The sequence below is a fragment of the Panthera leo genome, chromosome B2 (genome assembly GCF_018350215.1).
Source record: "Panthera leo isolate Ple1 chromosome B2, P.leo_Ple1_pat1.1, whole genome shotgun sequence".
NCBI lineage: Eukaryota > Metazoa > Chordata > Mammalia > Carnivora > Felidae > Panthera > Panthera leo.
In genome coordinates, this window is record NC_056683.1 from 131,271,066 (window position 1) to 131,295,764 (window position 24,699).

General features: G+C 39.2%; 1 protein-coding gene across 1 annotated transcript in view; it reads left to right on the top strand.

Annotated features, from left to right (window-relative positions):
* Positions 1-24,699, top strand: part of GRM1 (glutamate metabotropic receptor 1) — a 468,268-nt gene that overhangs the window by 383,620 nt on the left and 59,949 nt on the right. Inside the window, exons 7-8 of the mRNA XM_042940021.1 lie at positions 16,260-16,506; positions 22,072-22,240. Of these exons, the coding sequence (XP_042795955.1) occupies positions 16,260-16,506; positions 22,072-22,240 (416 nt within the window). The remainder of the gene's footprint in view (positions 1-16,259; positions 16,507-22,071; positions 22,241-24,699) is intronic.

Sequence of the window (24,699 nt, forward strand, 5' to 3'; positions counted from 1 at the left end):
ATATTGCTAAAAGGTTCATATGACAAAGTAAATAAAGGAGCTAAACTAAATGTGGAACGTCAAAGACAGAGATATTAAGCTAGCTTCCCAGATCCTGGAATTACTGCCTGCACATGAGTTGGACTTTTCACAGAACTTGGGGTCTGTGTGCTATGGCAGAAATTCAGAAAGCACTGCTTCCAAAAACTTTCCTGCCAAGAAATTCCTGTTCTAAAGATAGAGCATAGTGATTGGTAAATCAGATTTATATATTTTTTTTATTTATTTACAACACACTCACAAAAGTGAAACAATTATGATTGTTTAAACATACTATACTAAATATTATTTAATTTAAAAATAATGAGGCAACTGACAGGAAAACAAAATTCATAAAGAGAAAGGTTTAGGGGTGCCTGGGTGACTCAGTCGGTTAGGCGGCCGACTTCGGCTCAGGTCATGATCTCATGGTCCGTGAGTTCGAGCCCTGCATCGGGCTCTGTGCTGATGGCTTGGAGCCTGGAGCCTGTTTCAGATTCTGTGTCTCCCTCTCTCTGACCCTCCCCCGTTCGTGCTCTGTCTCTCTCTGTCTCAAAAATAAATAAACATTAAAAAAAAAATAAAGAGAAAGGTTTACTGTAGTAACCAAAGTAAACTAAAAGTATAATTTCCATCTATCAAAGTGGCAAATATTTTACAAAATGGTAGTATGTACTGTTGGTCAGGATATGGTAAAATGCACATTCAAATATGCAGCTGGTGGTAGAATAAACGGTAGAGCTTTTTAAAAACTTTTTATAAGTTTATTTATTTATTTTTGAGAAAGTGAGAGAACAAGCCGGGGAAGGGTTGAGAAAGAGGGAGAGAGAGGATTCCAAATAGACTCCGTACTGTCAGAGCAGAGCCCGACTCGGGGCTTGAACCCACAAACCGTGAGACCATGACCTGAGCTGAAATCAAGAATTGGATGCTTAGCCAACTGAGCCACCCAGGCATCCCAAGTTTTTTTGAAGAGCTATTTTTTTCACTATGCATCAAGAGTCTAAAGAAACAACCTGAGTGAGCAATTTTATTGCAAAAGATTTGTACGAAGAAAATGATCAAATATACAATGAAACAAATATGTGTGTGCAAATAGGAGAAATAAAACTTTCCATATTCATAACCACAACAGATAAATGTTTTTATATATATATATATATGTTAAACAGTTTCAGATTCACAGCAAAATTAGTTAATCAAGGCAGAGCCTCTCTTAGTATCAACACCCCCCACCAGCAGAGTGGTACATTTGTTATGATTTATGAACCTACACTGACCTGTTATTATGATCCAAAGTCTGTAGTTTACGTTATAACTCACTCTTGGTGTTGTATATTCTATGGGTTTGGACAAACTTATAATGACCCATATCCTCCATTATAGTATCATATAGAGTGTTTTTACTGCCCTCAAAATTCTCTATGCTCTGTTTATTCATCCCACCCCATCCACCTCAGCCCCTGGCAACTACTGACCTTTTTACTGATCCCATGGTTTTGCCTTTTCGGAATGGCACTTAGTTAGTATCACTTAGTTGGAATCACATAGTATGTAGCCTTTTTATATAAGCTTCCTTCACTTAGTAATTTAAGTGACCTCCATGTCTCTTCATGTGTTAATAGTTATTTTCTTTCACCACTGAATAATATACCTTTGTCTAGGTGCACCGAAATTTCTTTATCCAATTGCTGGTACATGTTTACCATGGAAGAAAATAGCCTCATTTTACTGGGCTCTGTCAGGTATGGTGTAAGTTGACTTTTTCAATGGTGATATAATCCAAGTCAAAGTTTGGAGGTTTGGAGAACAGGAAAATTTGGGTTGAATGGACACGGAAAAGATGGAGTAGGGTTGAAATGACTTGGGTCTAATAAGCTCAGATTTAACAAGGCTTTTATGTGGCTTAGCCCAGGTTGTATAATTCTGAATTCGATTTGAAGTCCAAGACCCAACTAACTAGAGGAAAATACTAACTTTGTTTTGTTTGCCTGCTTAGCTTATCTATCTTTCTCAGGACCCTCATGTGTGTCAGTGAGTTAGAATAAGACTCATGGGCTTGTGCATGTTTAAATAGTCACAAGAGCTGGACAGCCATCTAGCAGATAAGTTTTAAAAAGGAGTGATAGTTCCAGAAAGAAGCCTGAGACTTCAGTACTGAAAGCCTGTTGGGACTTCTTTGCCTTATTGCTTCATCTAAAACTCTCTGACTAGCTGTTTAAAGTTCAATAAATAACAACTAGTATTATTGGTATCTTTATTAGCCACGTTAATAAAGGCTTAGGTTTTTAGTGTTTCCTCCACACTGTGTATTTGTACCTCTGTAAATATTGCTATGCAGGAAGCCCCTTCCTTTTTCTCCTTTTTTAACTTACACCTGCTTAATGACAGTCTTATGTGCAACCTCCTGCATGAAGCCTCCCTGGAATTTTACAGTGATTGATTAAATCCTTGTCCTTAGAGTTGGGTCTGCACAATTTGACTCTTTAAAATATACAAGCAGCACAGAATTCAACATATGGAATGTGCACCATGGATGGCTGAGTGATTTTCAAAATGAGAATGCAGTCACCACAGTATTAAATTCTTATTTGGTTAAATGAATACATAATCTTGAATTATCATGAAAATTTTATTTTAAAAGATATTAAAAATTCCTATTATTCCATGTACTGACATCTTTATTCGCTCAGACAATCGAATGGATATGAGCCTTAAACAATTCATTTCCAACAACAGTTCACAAGCTTAAAATGGAACATAATTTTGGTTCTGTCTTTTAAGAGATTTGAAGAACTTTCTCATTTACTGCTTCAGACTGAAATAATTGCCTAAACTTCCCAACATTCATTTATACACAGCTTCTTATATTATTTTTATAGATATTCAGAGCTCCTAATTTGACTAATGTATTAAATAAACACTTCATTCATATTATATTTATGTTAGTTTTTATTCAATAATCTCAAGTAATAGCTTATAGTCATCACATCAAGTTTCATTTTGAATGTTATCAAATGTATTCTAGTCACCATCAATAATAATCAAGCCTCAGTTGGACCATGATCCTACTCCTGAGCTGTCAGTCATTCACTATGAGAAATAGTGAGATAAGGTAGAAGAGAATTATCCAAATAACTCTTATTACTGCATGGAAACAAGCAAGGTGTCTTCCATTGTAGATGGAGTTTATTCTGACAATACGATGGTGGCTTTGCAATTGACAGTAGAAATAGGAGATGTTGTGGTGGATGGATTTCTGGCAGCACAATGGCCCCCAGCTATCCTTACTCTTTGCATACAAACTGATCTGTGACTTCATCACATTCAAGGAAGCCAGGGGCAATGGAAATTCACCAATAAACCACAGTATCCCTTGTACACAAAACAAGCTTTTTCTCCTGGTCTAATCTAACTTGAAAAAAATACATTTTTATGCTGTTCCAGTCTACATGAGCAGTTGTAGATATACCTGGTGATTCTGATTCAGCAGTTGCAGAGGAAAAGAGAAATCACTGCTGCCTTCACTTTATAGTTCTGAGATCTTTCAGGGGGCACAACTGAAAAATCAATGCCAAATGTTCTTAGAGAAGATGCTTTTAATGGGTTTCCTGTTGACCTCACCACTAGAAGCAGCTGTCATATTTGATCAATGTGGCAGTGTCATGCTGATCAATCTCTTCCCTGGTTTATCCTTCCCAAATATTTCTGAGCATATACAGGGTGAATGTATAAGCCTTGGTTCCAGTGCTCATTTCTCACCAAAATAATCCCTACATTGGTTTCCGTATCCCTTGTTAAGGATGGAATTAATCTCCACTTCTGCCTTTTTGTTTCTAGCTATGAAAGAAATCAGCAAAGGGGGACTAATGGCATATTTTTAATCTCACCCAGAGTACTGTGACAACACAGTGAGCCTTGGGTTAAGGAAAAGAAGGCTTCCTCTTTTTATGCTGAGTTCATTTGAAGAATATTGCAGAATATCAGGCCTCAAAAAAGTACAATACTTTGAATGCACTCATGTAGCTATTTAACCCAATGCATGTGCAAGAACATACAAGGGAATATGTGTGCGTGCATGTGCACGCACACACACACACACACACACACAAATACACACACAGTGAGAAAGAGTTCTACTATCGCTCAATTTTACACCTAAATCCTGGATTATTGTCAAATTACATGAGCTTCAGTATAAATCTAGTATTTCAGCCTAGACTTCTCCTACCTTTATGATGAGGTTCAGGTATCCATTGCTCATTACTTCAATCTAGCCTTGGTAATGACTAATGCTGTCCATTATTTCTGCTATCTCAATTTTGAACCTTAGTGGTTAGTGTGCTCCTCCTTGTCTCTAGATTTGGACACTTTTTTATATGGTTTTGAGAATCAAATAGATTCATTAAGGGGTGGTGAGGCACATATACTTCATCTCATTCCAAGTCCTAATTGAAAATAATTGGCTTTGTTACACAAGAAAAAGTCCACTTTGGGTACAAAAATGAGCAAGGAATAAGTATAGACAAAGAATCATCTTGACCACATTTGTGTTTGTTTAATATACCCTTATCTAAGAATAACTAGAAGTCATGAGGGAAAAATCTTGATATGTTGCCCAATTACTTCAGTAGAACTGAATCCCATGATTGAGGCATCATCCAAAACTGGTGTAGCACCTGGCATCCTAGAAAGCAAAATTCCCATAAAGCACTAAAAAAGTCCCACAGTCAACAGAAATACTGGCCCAGCAGTGCTACATTCCATATGTTCCTCCAATGCATTTTTGATGAGTGTGTTTTGATAAGCTTGAGCAAGGTCAGTTTGCAAACACCTGACCTCAGTAGTCTAGGTTAGCAGTCTAGGTTAACTACAGGCACAGAGCATGCATGCTGCTTGAGAGAGTTCGTTGTGGTACAGTAGAGCTTCCTCTAAGTTTGTTCGTATCCTGTGACTTCCAAACTGTTGTTACCAACCAAGATGATATGCCTGCTTCAAGAGCCACTTGTTTAATTAGATTTTTAAGTTAACCTCTATGGCTAAGTACACTGCCAGCTAAGTGCATGGACAACAATTGTGTCCAGAAGGATTGACCCTGGAATAGTCTGGGAACTCAGATAAAACCTTGGGAAATTAGTTAATAGTTTCTTGTGACTAGGTCAGTCTGAAGGTCATAGAATCTAGAATCTTGATTTTTAGTGCTGTGTTTCTTATCAAACAATTTTTGTCTGTTGTCTTTAACTTTATGTAGTAAATTTATGGAACATCTATATGAAAGGGCCTTGCAAAACATTCTGCCTCTATATCAACATGTTCCATGTGAAATAAATCACGGTGACCTCACCGTGTGATGAAATATGTGGAAGTTCTCTTTATAGATTACATAATCTACAGTCAAGGGCAAATTTTATTTTGCACACACAAGCATTTATCAATGTGGTGGCAATGCCACATCTTTCCATGAGCCTGCTGAGTACAATATCCCTCTTGGATTACATCGAAGCAAGAGACAGAGAAACCTAACACTTAAGAGCAAGAACTCTGGAATCATACCAGTTGAGTGTCAGGCTAGTCACCACCATTATCCAGCTGTATGATCTTGGACAAGTCATTCGACCCACCAGTGCCTGGATTTTCTGTTAGTAAGCTGGACATAGTAATATCACCAATTTCATAAGTCATTGTGAGATGGATAAGATAATATATAGAGAGCACCTGATTAAGTTCCTGTCACATAGCAAGCATTTGATCATGTTATCTCTTTGTATCTGGTGCCAGATCAGGTTTGGTGCTAATTCTTGCACATTTTTAAAAACAAATAAAATTTTTAGTTTAGAAAAGTTTTAAAGAAAAGTTGAGAATTTATATCAGGGAGTTCTTATACACACTACATTCAGTTTCTACTGTTGTGAAATTTCATAGCGCTATGTTACTTTTGCCCAAATTAATGAGCCAACATTGGCACAGCATTATTAACTAAACTCCGTATTTTTCCATATTTCACCAGTTTTCTTTTTTTTGCTCCAACATCCCATCCAGGATATAACATTATATTCTTTTATCTTGTCTCCTTAGACTCCTCTCAGTTGTGACAATTATTGAAGATCTCTTGTTTTCGATGACCTTGACAGTATTTAGTTCTAGTCAGGTATTTTGTAGAGTGTTCCTAAAGCTGAGTTTGGTTGATGTATTTCTCATAGTCAGACTGGAATTATGAGTTTGGGGAGGAAGACCACAGAGGTGATGTGTCTTTCTTCATACAACATAATAAGAAGTAAACCTTGCGCGGGGGTGGGGGGTTGCCTGGGTGACTCAGTTGGTTAAGCATCCAACTTTGGCTCAGGTCATGATCTCACGGTTCATGTGTTTGACCCCCATGTCAGGCTCTGTGCTAACATATCAGAGTCTACAGACTGCTTCAGATTCTGTGTCTCCCTTTCTCTCTGCCCGCCCCACCCCCCCCCTCTGTCTTTCTCTCTCAAAAATAAATATTAAAAAAAAAGATTACACTCTATCTATCAATTTATTACCAATGATGTTAACATTGATCATCTGGTTAAGGAAGTGTTTACCACGTCTCTCTTTTTATACCCCTTTTAATGCTGTACTCTTTGAAACCAATTCATTAAGTGTATACCACACTTAAAAGATGTGAAGTTATTCTCCACCTTCTTAAGGGCAGGGTATAAATTTTTTAGAATTCTTCTCCCCCATTTATTTTTTTAAATTTAATAATTTATGTATATGAGCATGGACTTCTTTTTTTAATGTTTATTTATTTTTGAGAGAGAGAGAGAGAGAGAGAGAGAGAGAACACAAGTGGGGAGGGGCAGAAAGAGAGGGAGACAGAATCTGAAGCAGGCTTCAGCTGTCAGCACAGAGCCCAATGCGGGGCCTGAAGTCAACTATGAGATCTTGACCTGAGCTGAAGTCGGAGGCTCTACCGACTGAGCCACCCAGAAGCCCAGAGCACAGACTTCTGAGTATATTTTATACTTTGGGTTATAATTCAATACTATATTATTTATTTTGTTGCTTAAATGGTTTAGCTCTGGGAAAGACATTTGGGTGGTCTTTCAGTTGGCTCTAGTATCCCTCTGACATATATGTGTCTTATTTTGTTTTTTAAGTACTTCCTTACTTTACGGTACTACAATATGCTCTAGGCTCATCTTGTATATTTCCTGCCCCAGCCCTACAATTGTTTATTTCTCCAAAAGAGTCCTTATTCCTTTTATTAGAGAATGGTATTAGAAACCAAGATCTGGTATTAGAAACCAAGCACTGGGTATCTTGTTGCTATTGGGGTCTTAATGTTTCAGCCCACTGAGCTGGGAAATATATGTACACCAGTCCACACTTAAATATATATGTATAATTTTTTCTATATAAACTTATCAACATCTATATTAAGCTAAACTTAAATTCATCCTGATGCCTTCAGTATGATTCTGGTACCACATGGTTTATTTATACAGAGGCTTATCTATAACCTCTGACTCCAACTGTGATAAAATTGGCTTCTGCCATACACTTGTTTATTTGTTCAACCTTGGTACATGTACAGCTATTTCAGAATTGTTAACTTATGCTCCATGAGAAACAATTTGGCCAATGAGTATAGTGCTTATATTCCATTTCTGAATATAATTTTAATAGATTCAGATCAGCCCTGCGGCCTCTCAAGGAGGTCCTTCTTATAGAATCTATATTTGGCATTCTTGTTTCTATAAATATGCCCTTCATAACCTGAGCAGAGCAGTTGACATCCAAGAAAATTTGCATAAAGTCTGTACCCTGTATTGGTTTTAGTAACAGACTCTGCTAAGAATTCTTTTCCTGTGTGCTCTCAACAACATTAATCTTAGAAACTGCTCTTCTAATTTCTGTGACACATATTGACTAAAGTCTCACTAGCCATGAGTTCTTACTGGGGCCTTAGGAATTCCAAATTCAATTCTTTTAAGAAATTCTCTTGGGAGACACTACATAAAAAGCAATATGCCACTCAAGAAATCCCAATAATTGCAACTTTGGGACAGATAGTGTTGTTATCTACACAGACTGTTGTCTACTTAAAATATCGACATAAAATATCCAGTAATAGTGACCTGGGAAGGTGAACCCTGGATTAAAATCCATAGTATATTTCATTCTTAGGTGGTACAGGTAGGGTAATAAGCCTTATGACCTATATTTAAACCCCAGAGTCTGTTTAGAACATGATAGGCTTCTATTCCAGGCTCCCAACTTATCCACTTGGGATATGAATTTCAAGGAAAAGGCTGAAGAATATGAAATTCTTTAATATGTCCCAAAGTGTACATTTTTATGTACGGTATTTTGTCCATTTATAGATACTGTATTATATTAATAAGAAGTCAATTATAAAAGTAGAATTTAAATGCTAATGTCATACAATTTTATGGTTTTGTTTTTATAATAAATAAGACTCAATATTGGCTAACGGACAATGCTATGTTAGGCCCAAATTAAATAAGTCAGAGGTCAGTGGAATATTCACAAATAGCTCTTGTATTTTTGCAAAATCCACCCTAACATATTAGTTTAATCCAAACACTGCAACACAAAGCTAGAGGTACTTTATTTTTTTTTTATTTTTTTTTCTAATTTTTATTTTATTTTTATTTTTTTTATTAATATATGAAATTTATTGTCAAATTGGTTTCCATACAACACCCAGTGCTCATCCCAAAAGGTACCCTCCTCAATACCCATCACCCACCCTCCCCTCCCTCCCACCCCCCATCAACCCTCAGTTTGTTCTCAGTTTTTAACAGTCAAAGCTAGAGGTACTTTAAAAGGACAGACCATTGAAAGGAACTCAAAACAGACCAGAATACCATTAGATCATGGAACTCCCTTACATATGTAAAAGAAAGCATGTTTCCCATCACCCATAAAAAAGTAGAAGTGGTGCTATGAACATAGATATGCCTTCTTCAAGTTTGATAGAGGCCGAGAGGAATAGGCAAGGATTCTGACCCAGCAGGTTGCTGAGGAGAGAGTTGGTTCCTGATGAATTTTAACCACACTCTAACTTCCCACGGTGGTTAAAGCAGCCAGCTTCTGTAACACACTTTATCTCTCTGATTACCGGCCAAATGCTTACTGCAGACCTGCAAAGATTAGTTACTCCAGGGGGAGTGGTTTATAACTCCACGCAGTGTTTTTTGCCAGATCAATAATAAAGGCAAAGGCACATGGCAAGCTGCCCTCATTTTCTCTGAACTATCCCTGTGGTCCAACTAAATGTTACTGACTGGTCCTCAGCATCACTTAAACACAGCAGCAATTGTTCTCATTTGTTTTTCATATGCACCACCATAAGAACTAGCTAAAATGCAATTGTGTTTTGGGGGAATTAAGGGCTTGATATATATTATCATTAATTTGCAGGGAGCCTACAGTTCATGTGTCATGTAAGTGGAGGGTTTCTTTCTTAACAATAGATTGTGATGGTGTATTTAGAAAAATGTCTGTACTGCTCACATATGTTAAAACCAGGGGTTTTGAGCAATAGAAATTCAACTAATAACAACAGTGATAATAACATATGCTCGATTAAACGAAGCTTCCTTTCTTCTCTTCCATCCTACATAGGAGTTAATTTACGTTTTAATAAACTGAGCAGAAAATATTTTTTTCTGTGGTGTGAACAGACAAAACTTTTTAGGGAAAAGTGGAAAATATAGAGTCAGAGGAAACAAAAATTCACAGATCGTAGACATGAACATGAACAAGCCTGGACAGTTGTGAATCTCATCACCAGTGCTCTCTGGAAAAGGATAAAGAAAATTTAGCAGCTCAGGTCTCCGAGAAAAATTGAGGGCACGTTACTCCTTTGAGGTCATTATTTTTAAAATGACCTGATTAATCTTCCTTCAATTAATCTAACATTTGGGTCATTTAAAGGAATATGAATTTTATTTTCTTTGTTTGATATGTTATCAGTATACAATAACACAGCCCTTTCTATTTTGATCTGAATTGAGATTTTATCCAATCATGTATTGAGTGTATAATGCTTTCAGATAGAGAGGCAATGCAGAGCTACAAATACCAAGAAATCTGAAGAATATTTTCTCCAGGAAAGTTATGTTTACCACTGTTTCCCAAAATGCTTCCTTGTTTTGTGATGATATAGAAGAATACTTTCTTTGTTTCTTTTTAATTTGAAGTTAATGCTGAGGGTCTATATTTGAAAAGGCAACATGACTAGATTTATGCATAGTGGTGGGGTTCTAATGAAATAGAACAGCCACAACGAAAGTACTCTATTGGAGCTAAACATTCTCTTGATCTATTTTCTTTATCTTTTCACTTTGGGCATTCAATCTGAGACAGCATTATTAAAAACTCAGAAGGGGCACCTGGGTAGCTCAGTCAGTTAAGAGTCCCACTTTGGTGGGGCACATGTGTGGCTCAGTCGGTTGAGCTTCCGCCTTCGGCTCAGGTCACGATCTCCCAGTTCATGAGTTCAAGCCCTGCATCGGGCTCTGTGCTGACAGCTCAGAGCCTGGAGCCTGCTTCGGATTTTGGGTCCCTCTCTTGCTCTGCTCCTCCCCTGCTCATGCTCTGTCTCTGTCTCTCTCAAGAATAAATAAACATTAAAAAAAAAATTTAAAAACTCAGAAAAAAAAATCAAGCTGATTGTTTTTGCTAACAAATGTCTCGTCTGTCATGGGACTTCTCCAGCAGTTAGATAAAGCTGATACTTGCATGCATAGTGCTATTGGGCAGGGACCAGGTCCAGCTCTGGAGGCCACTGTCTCTGTACTTAACTAGCTATGCGACCTTAAGTTTAGGACCCTGGGATTTCTGTGGAACAATGTATTTCTTTCCCAGATTTGAGTCGACTAAGAAGTAGACTCAGAAGCAAAACAGATGAGGATAAAATATGTTTTATTAATAATGTGACTGTATAACTAGAAAACTCAAAAACTTTATTAAAAATTAGAATTAATAAATTAATTTGGCAAGCTTGAAGGATACAAGACCAAAATGCAACCACCAAGAGTGTTTTTACACACTGGCAATAAATAACTTCAAAAAAACTTCCAAATTTACCGATCATTGCAGTATAATAAAAATGAAATACCTAGGTTCCGCCTATGGAAAAATTACAAAATGTTGCTGGGATGAATTTAGGAAACTCTAAATAAATGAAAGCCTTCTAAATATGCTCTAAGTCATGATCTGGGCAGCAGTCACATGGGTATGGACTTCCGTGAACATTTATTGATCAGTAAAGATTTCTGTGGTTTACCATATGTGAGTTATACATACCTCAATTAATTTTTTTCTTTTTAATTTAAGAAAAAAAAAAAAAAACTAACTGAAGAGCAGACAACCCAAATGGATTAGGGGCATAGATTAGATATGTGGCCAAGATAGACTTGTCACTACTTGGTCCTGGAACTAGAGCGATTAACCCGTCTATCCAACTACAGGACTGCACAATGACCAGCCACATCTTCCCAAGGCCTGTGACTAACCAGAACCTTTGAGTACTGACGGGTCATTGGCTCCAAGGGAGAGAGCAAAGGGAGGAGTTGAGCATGTCCAGTTTCTTGTTCTCAGTACATCAATAAAATGAATCACTCTTCTCTTCCCATTAGGTGAGTCAAAAATCTGAGGTGATACTTAATAGGGAGTTTCTTCAACAGAAGCATTAACTGAAGGGGAAGAGAGACGTTTTTCCCCAACTGTGACTTAACTTTAGTGTTCTTATGTGTAAGCCAGTGATAATAAACTTATCTCATACAGTTGTGTAAAGAGTAAAAAAAGATAAGCTATGCGAATGGCTTTGCCAAGTACCAGTAAACGTAGAATTGGAAAAGCAAAGCATAGAAACTTCAGACGGGCAAGGGATCTTCGAAAGATAATCTGATACACTTGTGGCATTTTTTTTTTTTATTGGAAAACAGAGACCCAAGGAGGTCTAGACCCTTATCTAAGTTCCATGGCTTGTGGGAAATGTACTGTTAACGTGTTCTAGCAGACCCGCCTGTGGGTTCCAGGTGCTCATGTGCCTGGTGCAGAGGTCTTTCTGTTACACCACTCTACAGAGTAGCCATCCTACCTGGCAGCAGACAGAATCGCCAACCCTTGTCCCGACCACCGTGTTTTCAGAAGCTACACAGTCAGTTGCTACCCCCGTGGAGGCCCTGTGTGCTGCCTCACTCAGGAAGCAATTTGTAGCCCTTATTGCACTGTAGCAATAGGAACAAGATTACTGCTTAGAATCAAGACAGCTATTTGCACAATCCACTCAAGTAGTTAGACAGGTATTCTTTTGAAGGTAAATAAACACAGGCAACTACAATTATTTTCTTCCATTTAGCATATTAGAAAAGGTAATGATTTAATGATACCCTAGTGGTCTGTAACAGTTAGCACACAGCAGAAAAAATGAATCATAAAATCCCCTTCTCACTAAAAACTCTGAGACTAGTGTTATGAAAAGGGACTAAACCCCAGGGAACCACCGTGTTTTCACCTTCCCACCAAGTGACAATATTATTAGTTTGGATTCTCTATTCACTGGTCGTGAAAATATAGGATTTGGGGGAAACGGGAAAACCTGTTACATATTCTGTTTGTTCAGTAATAGATCCTTGCAACATTACCTGAGACAGTTGCTATGGCAAAGAAAATGGTCCTGTAAAGGCCAATTTTCGGACTCTAATGTTGCACCTTCCCAAATGCTAGTTCATACTGAGCTGGGGTAGTAGCTAGAGAGAGAGTTCTTCCTGATGGTGGTACCTCCTTCATCTGCAGAGCCAGTGGACTTTCAGGGTATGGAAGTGCATGTGCTTGCTTCAGATTCACACAAAACACACAAGCTGTTGGTGTTTATTTTGGAAAGGGGTGTGAATTACAAACATTTCCTGAAAACATGTGCCTACTAGCCTCCCGGCTCTCTGTATGATAAATATTACCAGGATGGGCTTCTTCATTATAGATTGCCGTTAGAAGATTATGTGTCAGGACTTCTAGTCAGAGAGATAGCTGTGCACATCTAGAAGGATCCTAGGGAGAAGCCTCAAACCAGCTTGACAATGATACTGGTGCACAGCAGATGCCCTCTCCTCAGCCACCAGAAAAGTGCCTTTTCTGCAGATTTCTGTATCTGCAACCACATTGCCACAGAGTGTAACAGAAAGAACAAGGATCAGGAGGGCATTTGGATACCTCTGCTCTTTCCTCACTTGTAAATGGTGAGATTAATGTCTATTTGGCGGGATTATCATGAACTCGTTATTTGAGCACTTATAAACAATCCAATAAATAGCAGCTAGTATTAAGGTGTATATTTCCCATTAACATTAGATAAATTTAAAATTAGTTAAAACTGACAATAGTCTACTGATTTTTTATTATATAGTATGTATATATACATGTATTTTATATATGTAATACATTACCCATAATAACATCAGTGAATAGCTACAGTTAGAGGCTAGCATGGCTCAAGAAATGTGTCACCGTTTGACCAGTCTGTCTTGTTTGCACCGGTGCTTCCAGAATAATATTGCTTCACTCTCAAAAGTGACCCAGTTTGGACAATAACTTATATGATCACCCTAAATAAGGTTCAAAAGGAAACTACTGATTTTCAAGAAATCCAAGAACAGTTACAGCCTCAATGCTTAGATATAATATGTCCACTAGACAAACCATGGCTTAAAAAATTTGTACTAGGGACACCGACATAATTTAAAAAATATATAATAAATCTTTAATGGCAGTTACCAAACAAAAACAACAAACTCAGTGGTCATAAGGCTTGCCCCTGATAAGAGAATTTTCCATGAAGAACACCAGGGGTTTATTCTCATATTTTTCTGTACTTTGCTCCTGGGTTGACTTTAATAACTGCCACTTGAAGCAGGTGGTTTTAGTATTAACTAGGACCCTTTAAGTGGCTGCTGCAGTGAAGGTTAATTTTGCCTCTCAGTTTTTGTCTGTTTTTTTTTCTTTCTTTCTTCACTTCCTGGTAACATATCTAATTCTAGTAGCTTTAACATATAGCTCTAGCACTTGGAAGTTTCAAACAGTGTTTAAAGCCTTGTTTAAAACTCACCAGACAGAGACACCTAGGTGGCTCAGTAGGTGAAGCATCCAAATTTGGCTCAGATCGTGATCTCATGGTTTGTGAGTTCAAGCCCCATGTCAGGCTCTGTGCAGACAGCTCAGAGCCTGGAGCCTACTTTGGATTCTGTGTCTCCCTCTCTCTCTGCCTCTCCCCCACTCATACTCTGTCTGTCTCTACCAAAAATAAACATATAAATAAATAAATAAATAAATAAATAAATAAATCTCACCAGACAGATGACATTAATTTATCTCCTTTATACCCTAATATAAAAGAGAAGGAAAGGAAATTGACAGTAAGAGCCAAGGGTTCTGGGTAACAGACATAAGTCACCCTGTTTTAATGACTTAGCAGTTTTTGCAAGGATGTTTGCTTTCTGCTGTACATAACTTTCTATAGTTGTTCTGTGTAGTTTGATTTCAAAGCACTTTCTGCCTGTCATACTCTTTATTTCCTCTCAGAAAATATCCTTTCAAATGAGAAAATATTACTTTAATAAATCACATTTTTAATAATTTCCTATTAAGCAACATTGGAAGATGAGGTAAAATTGAATGTTTCCCCTCTTCAGCCTGGCCCCAGTATTTTGTATCTTATGCTTAGGGTAGATACAAGTCCTGTATCTTTTTCACATTTTCAACTATATCTAAGTAGTTAAGCTTTTTTTTTAAAGTTTATTTATTTATTTTTGAGAGAAAGAGAGAGTAGAGAGGGGTGGGGGGAGGGGAGAGAGAAAGAGAGAGAGAGAGGGAGGGAGAGAAGATCCTAAGCAGGCTCTATGCTCAGCACGGAGCCTGACACGGGGCTGGATTCATGACCTGGGATCATGACCTGAGCGGAAATCAAGAGTCAGATGCTCAACCAACTGGTCCACCCAACAGTTAAGCTTTTAAAAATAACTTTTAGAAATGTCTTATTTCATCTCAAGCTCAACATCAGTATCAAGACTCTTGACCTTCTCTTATAAGCATTCCAACCTTCTTTAACTTCTCTGCTGCTCTCGGGCTGGAACTTTAGTGTCCAGTGGCCTATCTAGGCTGGAACAAAGAGGTCATCTGGCTGGGGTGCAAGGGGCCTTGTGCTGTTCTCAGTCCCATCAGTAGCTAAACTCACCACCTTTCCCACCTTCTGGCACCTGGAACACACACCATAGGCCTCCCACCCCCCAGAAACAATCAGTCCGGGTGGGGGGAGGGGAGGAAAAGCCCACCGTAGACAAAAGCAAGTTTCTGGAACTAAATGCACCATCTCTCAATTATGCCAGTGATGTGTTTCAAATCGATTTTGTTTTACAAACCTGTTATTTTTTTTTTCAACAAATCCAGTTGGTTTCTGAATTTCTCATCCATACATAAGTCCTCAAATTTACACTTCTGATATGGAGCTCATATCTAAGTTGATACTGTTCTTGTGCAACTTGTTTGGCAATTGGGAAACTTTAGATCACTTGTTACATGGGTGAAAATGATTGTAGGGTTTTTGAAATTCACAGGTAAATGTTAAATGTTAAAAGTAAATGTCTAGTATGACTTTTCCATCAAGAAACAATTTACCTCGGTTTCCAATAATCAGCAAATCTGATTCAAATATTTCTATACTGTCAACTATATATAAGGAGATATTTATACTATCTAGTTCTTACTCTGGATTCTTGTGGCCCTAGATATAAAAAAATTAGTCGAATCATCAAAAGAAAATATCAGGGCTTAGGTAATGCGCAAACTGAGTTATTATAGATTGTGCATTGTCATAGAAGATATTAAAAATGCTTTTTCAGTACCGTGATCTAGGGAGACTTTTAATATAAGTTTCTGTGAGCCAAGAGAGAATAAGAGTTATTTTCATTGCTCCTGAAGGATTTCCTTGCAATATTTGAAAGTTCTTTATTTTCACCTGTATGGAGTTTGTGTCATATGTTATAAAACCATTATTGAATTCAGAAAATAAAATTGAATAAGCTATTTGCAGCTAGAATTAGTGCTAGTCACAAGTACAAGGCTTGTACAAGTGGACTTGGCTTTTCCTTCCTCTGAGAGCCCTGAAAAGCATTTGAGAATGAAACATGCGTTCCGAGACCTCATTATTGCAACCTTGGTAGCAGTCTGTTTTTGTGTTGCAGGCAATGAAAGCTTAGAAGAAAACTACGTCCAGGACAGTAAGATGGGGTTTGTCATCAACGCCATCTACGCCATGGCTCACGGGTTACAGAACATGCACCATGCCCTCTGCCCGGGCCACGTGGGCCTCTGTGATGCCATGAAGCCCATCGACGGTAGCAAACTCCTGGACTTCCTCATTAAGTCCACATTCATTGGTGTGTCTGGAGAGGAAGTGTGGTTTGATGAGAAAGGGGATGCTCCTGGAAGGTAAAGCCATCTGTTCTGTATTGGGTTCAGATAACCGTGGGACCCTCTCCGAGTAGACAGATGGCAACTCTGGTCCCTTTGGTTCCATGGTTTCCAGGTGTCAGGAGAATAGATATGACTTAATAGATAAGAAGATAGGGCTAATCTCAGTTGGATGTTATGTCATAAAACATTGAAAACTTACTGGTAAACCCACAATCCTGTATTCTTCCAGTGGATCCCCCCTACCCAGCTATCACCCCAGCCCTTCCCTCAGGATGTGTACAAGCCCAGGAAACTGGAAAGATGACACCTGGGTGGCAGGACCCTCTCTGGCAGTGCTAACACCAGACCAGCATCTTTCTCATTGATTGGTTGGAAGGCCATGCTGGTTGTGTAATATGCTTTTTTAAAGGCTTACTTATTTATTTTGAGAGAGAGGGAGAAAGTGAGCAGAGGAGGGGCAGAGAGATAGAGGGGGAGAGAGAGAGAGAAAGAGAGAGAGAGAAAGAGAGAGAGAGAGAGAGAGAGAGAATCCCAAGCAGTTTCCACACTGTCGGCGCAAAGCCTGATGTGGGGCTCGATCCCACAAACCATGAGATCAATACCTGAGCTGAGATCAAGAGTCAGACTCTTTTTTTTTTTTTAATTTTTTAATGTTTATTTATTTTTGACAGAGAGAGAGACAGAGCATGAGCAGGGGAGGGGCAGAGAGAGAGGGAGACACAAAATCTGAAGCAGGCTCCAGGCTCTGAACTGACAGCACAGAGCCCGATGCGGGGCTTGAACTCACAGACCTTGAGATCATGACCTGAGCTGAAGTCGGACGCTCAACCGACTGAGCCACCCAGATGCCCCAAGAGTCAGACTCTTAATTGACTGAACCACCCAGGCGCCCCTGGTTGTGTAATATTTTAATAAGAGCTTAATATTTGAAGAGTACCAAATCCTCCTCATGTATCCCCTCTTCTCAGGCTAACTTATATTCCTGCTAATATGTCTCTTGAAACAAAACAAAAAAAAAGAATTTTCTTTCTGGTATCGAATCTTTATGGCTTCCAAAGAACCAAGAAGCAAAGAAAAATTAAACCTAACTAATATGTATATTTTCCTCCATATCATTTTTTACGCTGTCTGTTCTGCAACAGCTGCCTTTATAACATCAGTTAGCTCACATATGATTGGTAGAGAATGATGTCAGTTTAAAGTGCAGTTTTCCAGGCATACAAACAAACTGATGTTCGTTCACATGAATGTTTTTTTCTAGGCAAGGGATAATCAGAATCGCAGGGTAAGATTAAAGTCTGCAGCAGGAAAGAAAAAGGCCCTCAGCTTGGCTGCTATGCAGTATGCCCACAATCTTGGGTTTTTTTTTTTTTCTTCTCTGTCTCTCTCTCTCATAAGCCCTGTTATCTTTCAGTATATGATTTTACAGAATGAGAAATTTTAGGAAAGCATATGTTGTGCTAAAATGGAACATCAAATCATTTAATCCTCATTGCTATAGGCATATCATTATCCTCTTTTACAGATGAGAAACTGAGTGTCAGAGAAACTAAAAAACTCACCTAAATTCATGTAGAGAGTAGCTGGTAGAGGCAGTACCGTCTGGATCTGAGGCCTATAATCTTTCTGCCATATCGCCCTGCCTTTTAGCTAATCCTAAAATTGGGCAAAGTTTCTGGCAACCTTCTTAATGTCATTTCAGAGGTACTGTAAGAGACTATCTGACCCTAAATAATTCTTGACATATCTCTTCCTATCATATAAGCTTAAAGTTCTGTGTTCAGAGAGTGCCTTGTGGGGATTCTCCCTGTGAAAATCCAATAGCCCTGGGAAGGATAAGTGATATAAGTAATTGTCAGCAATTACAATGATGGATTTATCAGATTCCTTCCAGGCTGCAGTTAGGTAGGAGGAGATTTATATCAAAACGTGAGTGGGGTGGATGGAATGATTTAGGGCCTGGGAATGTGGAAAACTTCCAGGTGCTGGGCACCTTAGGAAACTGTACCAAAGGGAACAAGTGGACCTGGGATTCAGAGCACTGACCACTCCCCCCTTTAAGCGCCTGGTTGTAATCCTGGGTTCCACTGGAAACTGGGATCTGTAAACTGTCAGATTTGGTATGGAAGCCTTCCTTCATGATTCTGTAAGAGGATATATATACAATGTGCCTAGTACAAGGCCAGATGAATTTTTTTTAAGTTTGTTTGTTTGTTTGTTTATTTATTTATTTTGAGAAAAAGAGAGTAAGTGGGAGAAGGGCAGAAAGAGAAAGAGAGAGACAGAGACAGAGACAGAGAATCCCAAGCAGGCTCCACACAGCCAGCACAGAGCCAGGTACAGCACTCGAGCTCATGAACATGAGATTATGACTTAAGCTGAAACCAAGAGTTGGATGCTTACCTGACTGAGCCACCCAGGCACCCCTCCAGATGCATTTTAGACACTCCATACATATGAGTTTCCTCCTGATCTCTTTATTTGTAAGTTATCCAAAATATAGGCACACACTTTTAGCTGGTTTTTCCTCTGTGCAACTACATATTTAAATCATGAACTTTCCTCTGGGTCCCTTTCCAAGGATCATTTCCTCATGCTTGAAACTGGTCATCTTAATCTGTGTTCAGTTTTGGTCTCAACCACCTCCCTCTGCTTCCAGCCCCTCTCATACCGCCATTCATGCTTTTGGTCCCTCTTGTAATTATTTTAGTTAATCATCATGCAACATAAACTGAGTGCATTGAGAGGGTGCTATAAAATTGTAATTTACAGCATATGGATATTCCAAATAGATGCCAACATGCTGAGAAGAGACTCTAGGGTCAAGAGAAAAGAGCGGTGTTCATTAACACACATAGCACAGGAGAAGGCTCTATTTAGTATCTCATGTTTTTCCCTTGGTATCTTTCAGTATTTTTTTTCCTCCAGCTTTTGTGACTTTTTGAAAATGTGTTTTCATACCAAAATATTACAAATTTTTCAGTTTCTAAATGCTAATGAAGTGTGAATTGATCTCTCCTTTTGAAGAGCAAATGTTGAAATAAGTCTTAGGAAACTGATCTATAGGAAAAAGATACTCTAAAGCTGGCATTGCACCAAAGCCTTACCTGAAAGTATGTATGGAAAGTCAATAACAATATGGGGTAAAACATAAAAATTAAGGGAAATAAAAATGGAAATTATTCACCAAATATTCACAGCAGGTTCTATAACCATAATGAGTTTAAAATGGAAAAATTTTGGAGGTATGTATTAGCATCATTGATCAGCAAGATGAATAGGGGCCGATAGCCCACAATCGATACCCACTTGGGTGTCACTCAGAGAGCCACTAAGAAGAACGTGTCGGTATGGCTCAGCAACAAGAAGAATCAGAACTTTTATTTATTAGCCAAAAATCTGAACAAAGAGATGAATAATATGCTCCAGGTGTGCCATTTTCCTTTCTCACGTGGTAAGGTCTCTTCTGGAAAATGAAGAAAAACTTCTTTCCCTCTCCCAGCGTTCCCTTTCCCTTTGGAGAAATTGCCAGAATTTGGATGTGGAGAAGCCACTAGCCACCCTGTGGGTGGCAGAATGTGTTTGCACATTAAGAACAGGCCGGAAAGCCAACAAAGGATAGTAGTTGTCTAGATAAAGAACTAAGACATTTATAGCAAATAGGTTTTGGAAGCCAACTAAGGTTGACAATAGCTTCCTGAGAGTGCTGGACTGGGACTCTGAGTCTGCATAGGGTATAGAGAGAAAGAATTCCAGAATGGATTAGGTAACGGTGTGGGGGGTTGGAAGATGAGGAAGAGGAATGCATATTAGTTAATTGCCACCTATTTCCTCAGGTCCAGCACAAAGAGCAAGAGACCATCCCTCTCTATTCTCGGGCAGCATGGTGGGAACTCTGTGTAGGTATTACAGCAAAGAGAATTCCGCTTTGCAAAACCAGAAAGGGAGAGTCAGACATACATTTTTGGGAAACTGCCAAATGAGTTATAGTTTACTCGGAGTAAAGAGCAACATGGAGAGAAGATTGAAGAAGGCCAGAGAATTTGCAAAGACTGAGAGAGAAATAGCTGTGCAAGTATAAAGATGTTCTCCAGTTTTCGTACAGTAATGGAAATAACTAGAGTATTTTAGGGCATTCATAGTAATACAAATATGAATGATATAGTGATATTGGCTTATGTATGCATTTGTCCCAGTTGTAAAATAGTTTTTTTACATGCCTTATGTCAATAAATCCCCACAAGAACCCTGTGAGCCTTTAAGCGGTTAGTGAAATTCCTAAGTAGTATAATCTACTGTTAAAATGTTAGAAAAGAGATTCTAGCTTATGCATTCTAATGCCAAGTCCTGTGCTCTTTTCATCGCATTGGAGAATGTTCTCCATTGCCCATGCTGGAAAATGATGAGGTCTGGCCCCCAAAGTACCCTCTGGCTGCAGTGTGAGTTTCTAAATGTAGATGTTGCCATAGTGTACCATTGCAGCATTTGAAATAACTGAAGTAACTGACACCGATTATTTGGATTCAGAAATGTTTGTCCTAATCAGGGAAGAGACCAGTTTAAATGTCAGTGCTCAAGATGCTAAATCCCCAACATCCTTGTTAATTAAAGCTGCTGTTTCTCAGATTTCTTGCTTTATTAGCACCTAAAATAGGTTCCAGACTTGGTAAAACTCACTTCTTTTGATCCAGTGTAATGAAAATGGCAACCGAATGTGAAAAAGAACATTAGAATGACAGTAATCAAGTTAAGAGATTAATAGTCTCCGGGCGCCTGGATGGCTCAGTCAGTTGGACGTCTGACTCTTGATCTCTGCTCAGGTTGTGATCTCATGGTTTGAGATGAAGCCCCCACATCAGGCTCTGCGCTGACAGCATGGAGCCTGCTTGGGATTCTCTCTCCTCCTCTCTCATTCTGCCTCCTCCTGACTTGCATGCACACTCTCTCTCTCAAAAGAAATAAGTAAACAAAAAAAAAAAGAAACTGGGGTGCCTGGGTGGCTCAGTCAGTTAAGCATCTGATTTCAGCTCAGGTCATGATCTCACGGTTTGTGAGTTTGAGCCCTGTGTGGGGCTCTGTGCTGACAGCTCGGAGCCTGGAGCCTGCTTCGGATACTGTGTCTCCCTCTCTCTCTCTGCCCCTACCCCACTTGCACTCTGTCTCTCTCTCTCTCTCAAAAATAAATGAACATTAGACAATTAAAAAAAAAAAGAAAAGAAATCAATGTTCTCAAGAATCGTGACTTGTTCAAAGAATAACTTAGTGAATAATGATTTGAAGGAGATGATAATCAACTCAACACACATAGGATTAGTTTTGAATACAATAAGCAGAGAGAAAAGTGCAGAGTCATACATTCTTTAGCAAATATGGACAATACACAGAGACTAAAGAAGGAAACACACATTTTGGAAATTGGGAGAAACATTAGAAACAAACGAAAATATTGACAAGCATTAGGCCGTGAGATAATTCTAGCTTTTTTATCTCCCTTCTCTCTATGACATCTGTTTACCAAATTTCTTTGTTTTCTAGATCATGTCCATATTGTCCAAGGCACATGTGTTGTTTTTCCTGTAGGTATGATATCATGAACCTGCAGTACACCGAAGCTAATCGCTACGACTATGTACATGTTGGAACCTGGCACGAAGGCGTGTTGAACATCGATGATTACAAAATCCAAATGAACAAGAGTGGAATGGTGCGGTCTGTGTGCAGTGAACCTTGCTTAAAGGGTCAAATTAAGGTAAGCTGACCACAAAAGCTTTCTTAGACAGAATGAGGCCTCCTGCATGGACTACAGAAAGAAAAACAGACATTTTTCTTAGACAAGCCTGTCCAGAAGGGATATGCCAGGCTTACTGTTTTTGTTCTTGTGTTTAGCTAATATTGGAAAAACAAAGGAAGATTAGGAAATGAAATAGGCAAACCATTCAAATATTGGAGAATAGTCCTTTGAATTGCAATGATGAGCCTGACCCTTCAATTTAATCTAGAAAGGGAAGGGACAAATACTTGAATATAAAAATTGAAACAGAAGTAAATGTGGACACCAAAGCCAATGTACCGCTTAGTCATAGTTCCAGCTATTGTTAAAGAGATCAGAAGCTGAACAATACTAAATAAGCACATAATTAACATAAAAGAAGCTGCAAGGAGCTAACGCAGAAGCTGCTTATCATTTCTCTTTTCATCGCCACGTTCTTTGATTTTCCTGAAACTGACGTTTTCTAGCCAAGAGAGAGTCCTCACTTCCTAGTTATTCTTAGAAGTTTTTTTATCAGCCTGGGGCAAGTGAGGAACCACGATATTGCTGTATGCATAACAGTAGAGTAAATAAACATCAAATATCGAACATTTGGCTGGACGTGCTAGAGAGGATTCTCAGTGAGGAAGGCATGGGAAGAGCGCGTCTCTGTATCTCATGCTATTTAAAACCACACTGGATGATGCACTAGGAAATGGAGTGTAGGGAAGTGATCGCCAACTGGCAAGAGTATGGGTGAAATGACCTGGTAGGTCTTTCCCCTCTCTAATTTTCTGTGATTCATCTCTGGGAGCAGACAGACTGTCACATAAATGTCACACAGCACAGCTGGGCTGGAGGCGGTACCGGGTGAGGCACTGGCCGTCTGGCCATGCCACCATGCCACCTGCCATTCTCATTCTCAGGAGCTGGGGAACCACCCCTGTAGGAAGAAGCTCTGAGTAGTACACTGAGGGATCTTGGAGCAAGAGTGTAGTCATGTGTGGAAGTGCTGGTGCAGAAACTGGAAAAGCCCAGCCTCTACTGGTCAGTGAAAGCAGAGGATTTGGAAGTTGTAACATCTTTTTTTTTTTTTTTAAGTTTATTTATTTATTTTGAGAAAGAGCAAGAGAGAGAGAGAGAGAGAGAGAGAAAGAGAGAGAGTGCATTTGGGGGAGGGACAGAAAGACAGGGATAGAGAAAATCCCAAGCAGCCTCCACACTGTCACTGTCAGAGCAGAACCTGACATGGGGCTTGAATTCACAAACTGCAAGATCATGACTTGAGCCCAAATCAAAAGTTGGATGCTTAACCAACTGAGCCACCCAGGTGCCCCAAGCTGTAACATCTTTTGAAGAGCTGTCCTGATGGACTCAAACTCTCAGGCATCCCAACCACTTTGAGGAAGAAACAAACTTCTGAGATAATTTACCCTAGTTGGTTTGTCTGATTGATTGCATTTTATGATTTTTTTAATCAGAATATAGTTGACACACAATGTTACATTAGTTTTATTCACCCTAGTCTTAAGTATCTTGTTCCTTCTATGCAGATGTGATATTAAAAATTTTTAATATTTATTTATTTTTGAGAGAGAGAGAGAGAGAGAGAGAGTGGGGGAGGGGCAGAGGCGGCGGGGGGGAGACAGACTCTGAAGCAGGCTCCAAGCTCCGAGCTGTCAGCACACAGCCTGATGTGGGGTTCGAACCCATGAACCATGAGGTCATGACCTGATCCTAAGTCGGATGCTCAACCGACTGAGCCACCCAGGTGCCCCCAGATGTGATATTAAAAGTACTTAATAATTGCCATGCCAACTAACTGATCAGAATGGACTCCTTCTTGGCTCTGTGAGAAGGTGCTGGAGGCATCCCACCAAGCCGAGAGTTAGTCCTTGAATGGTGGGAAGATTTGGGCAAGGAGTCCTGTAAGGCAGGAGTAGTGTGGGGCATTCAGGAAGCTGGAAGATACCATGAGTTTGCACTCTGGGCAGAAGTATTTCAGCAGTGTAAGCATGGCTGCAGCCAATCCAGTGTGTACAGGCTGTAGGTCAGCAAGGCTGCTCGCCAGGAATCCCATTTCTGATTCTTGTCCCAATAGAATTCTTCCATATGAGGCTGTCTGATGGTTTAAACTCCAGAGGCCCAAAGCTTCCTAATTGTTGCTATGAGATGCCAGACCACTGGCCTCTAATTTTGTCATCCTTTCTGGATGGCGGGGAAAATGGGACATCTGAGACAGAGGTCATACTGCGGGGACAATGTGAATCAAGGGGTATCACATGTGTGACTCAGGCCTTTCCAACTTGGGTGGGAACATTGTCTATGCTGCAAACAAGTACTGTAAAATGTTATGGAACTACAAAGTTGGTTTTTTTCAGAGTATAAGAAAAACAATCAAACAAACAAACAAACCGTGGCAAGAGAAAACATATCATTCCAAAGATTCCCTGAACTCC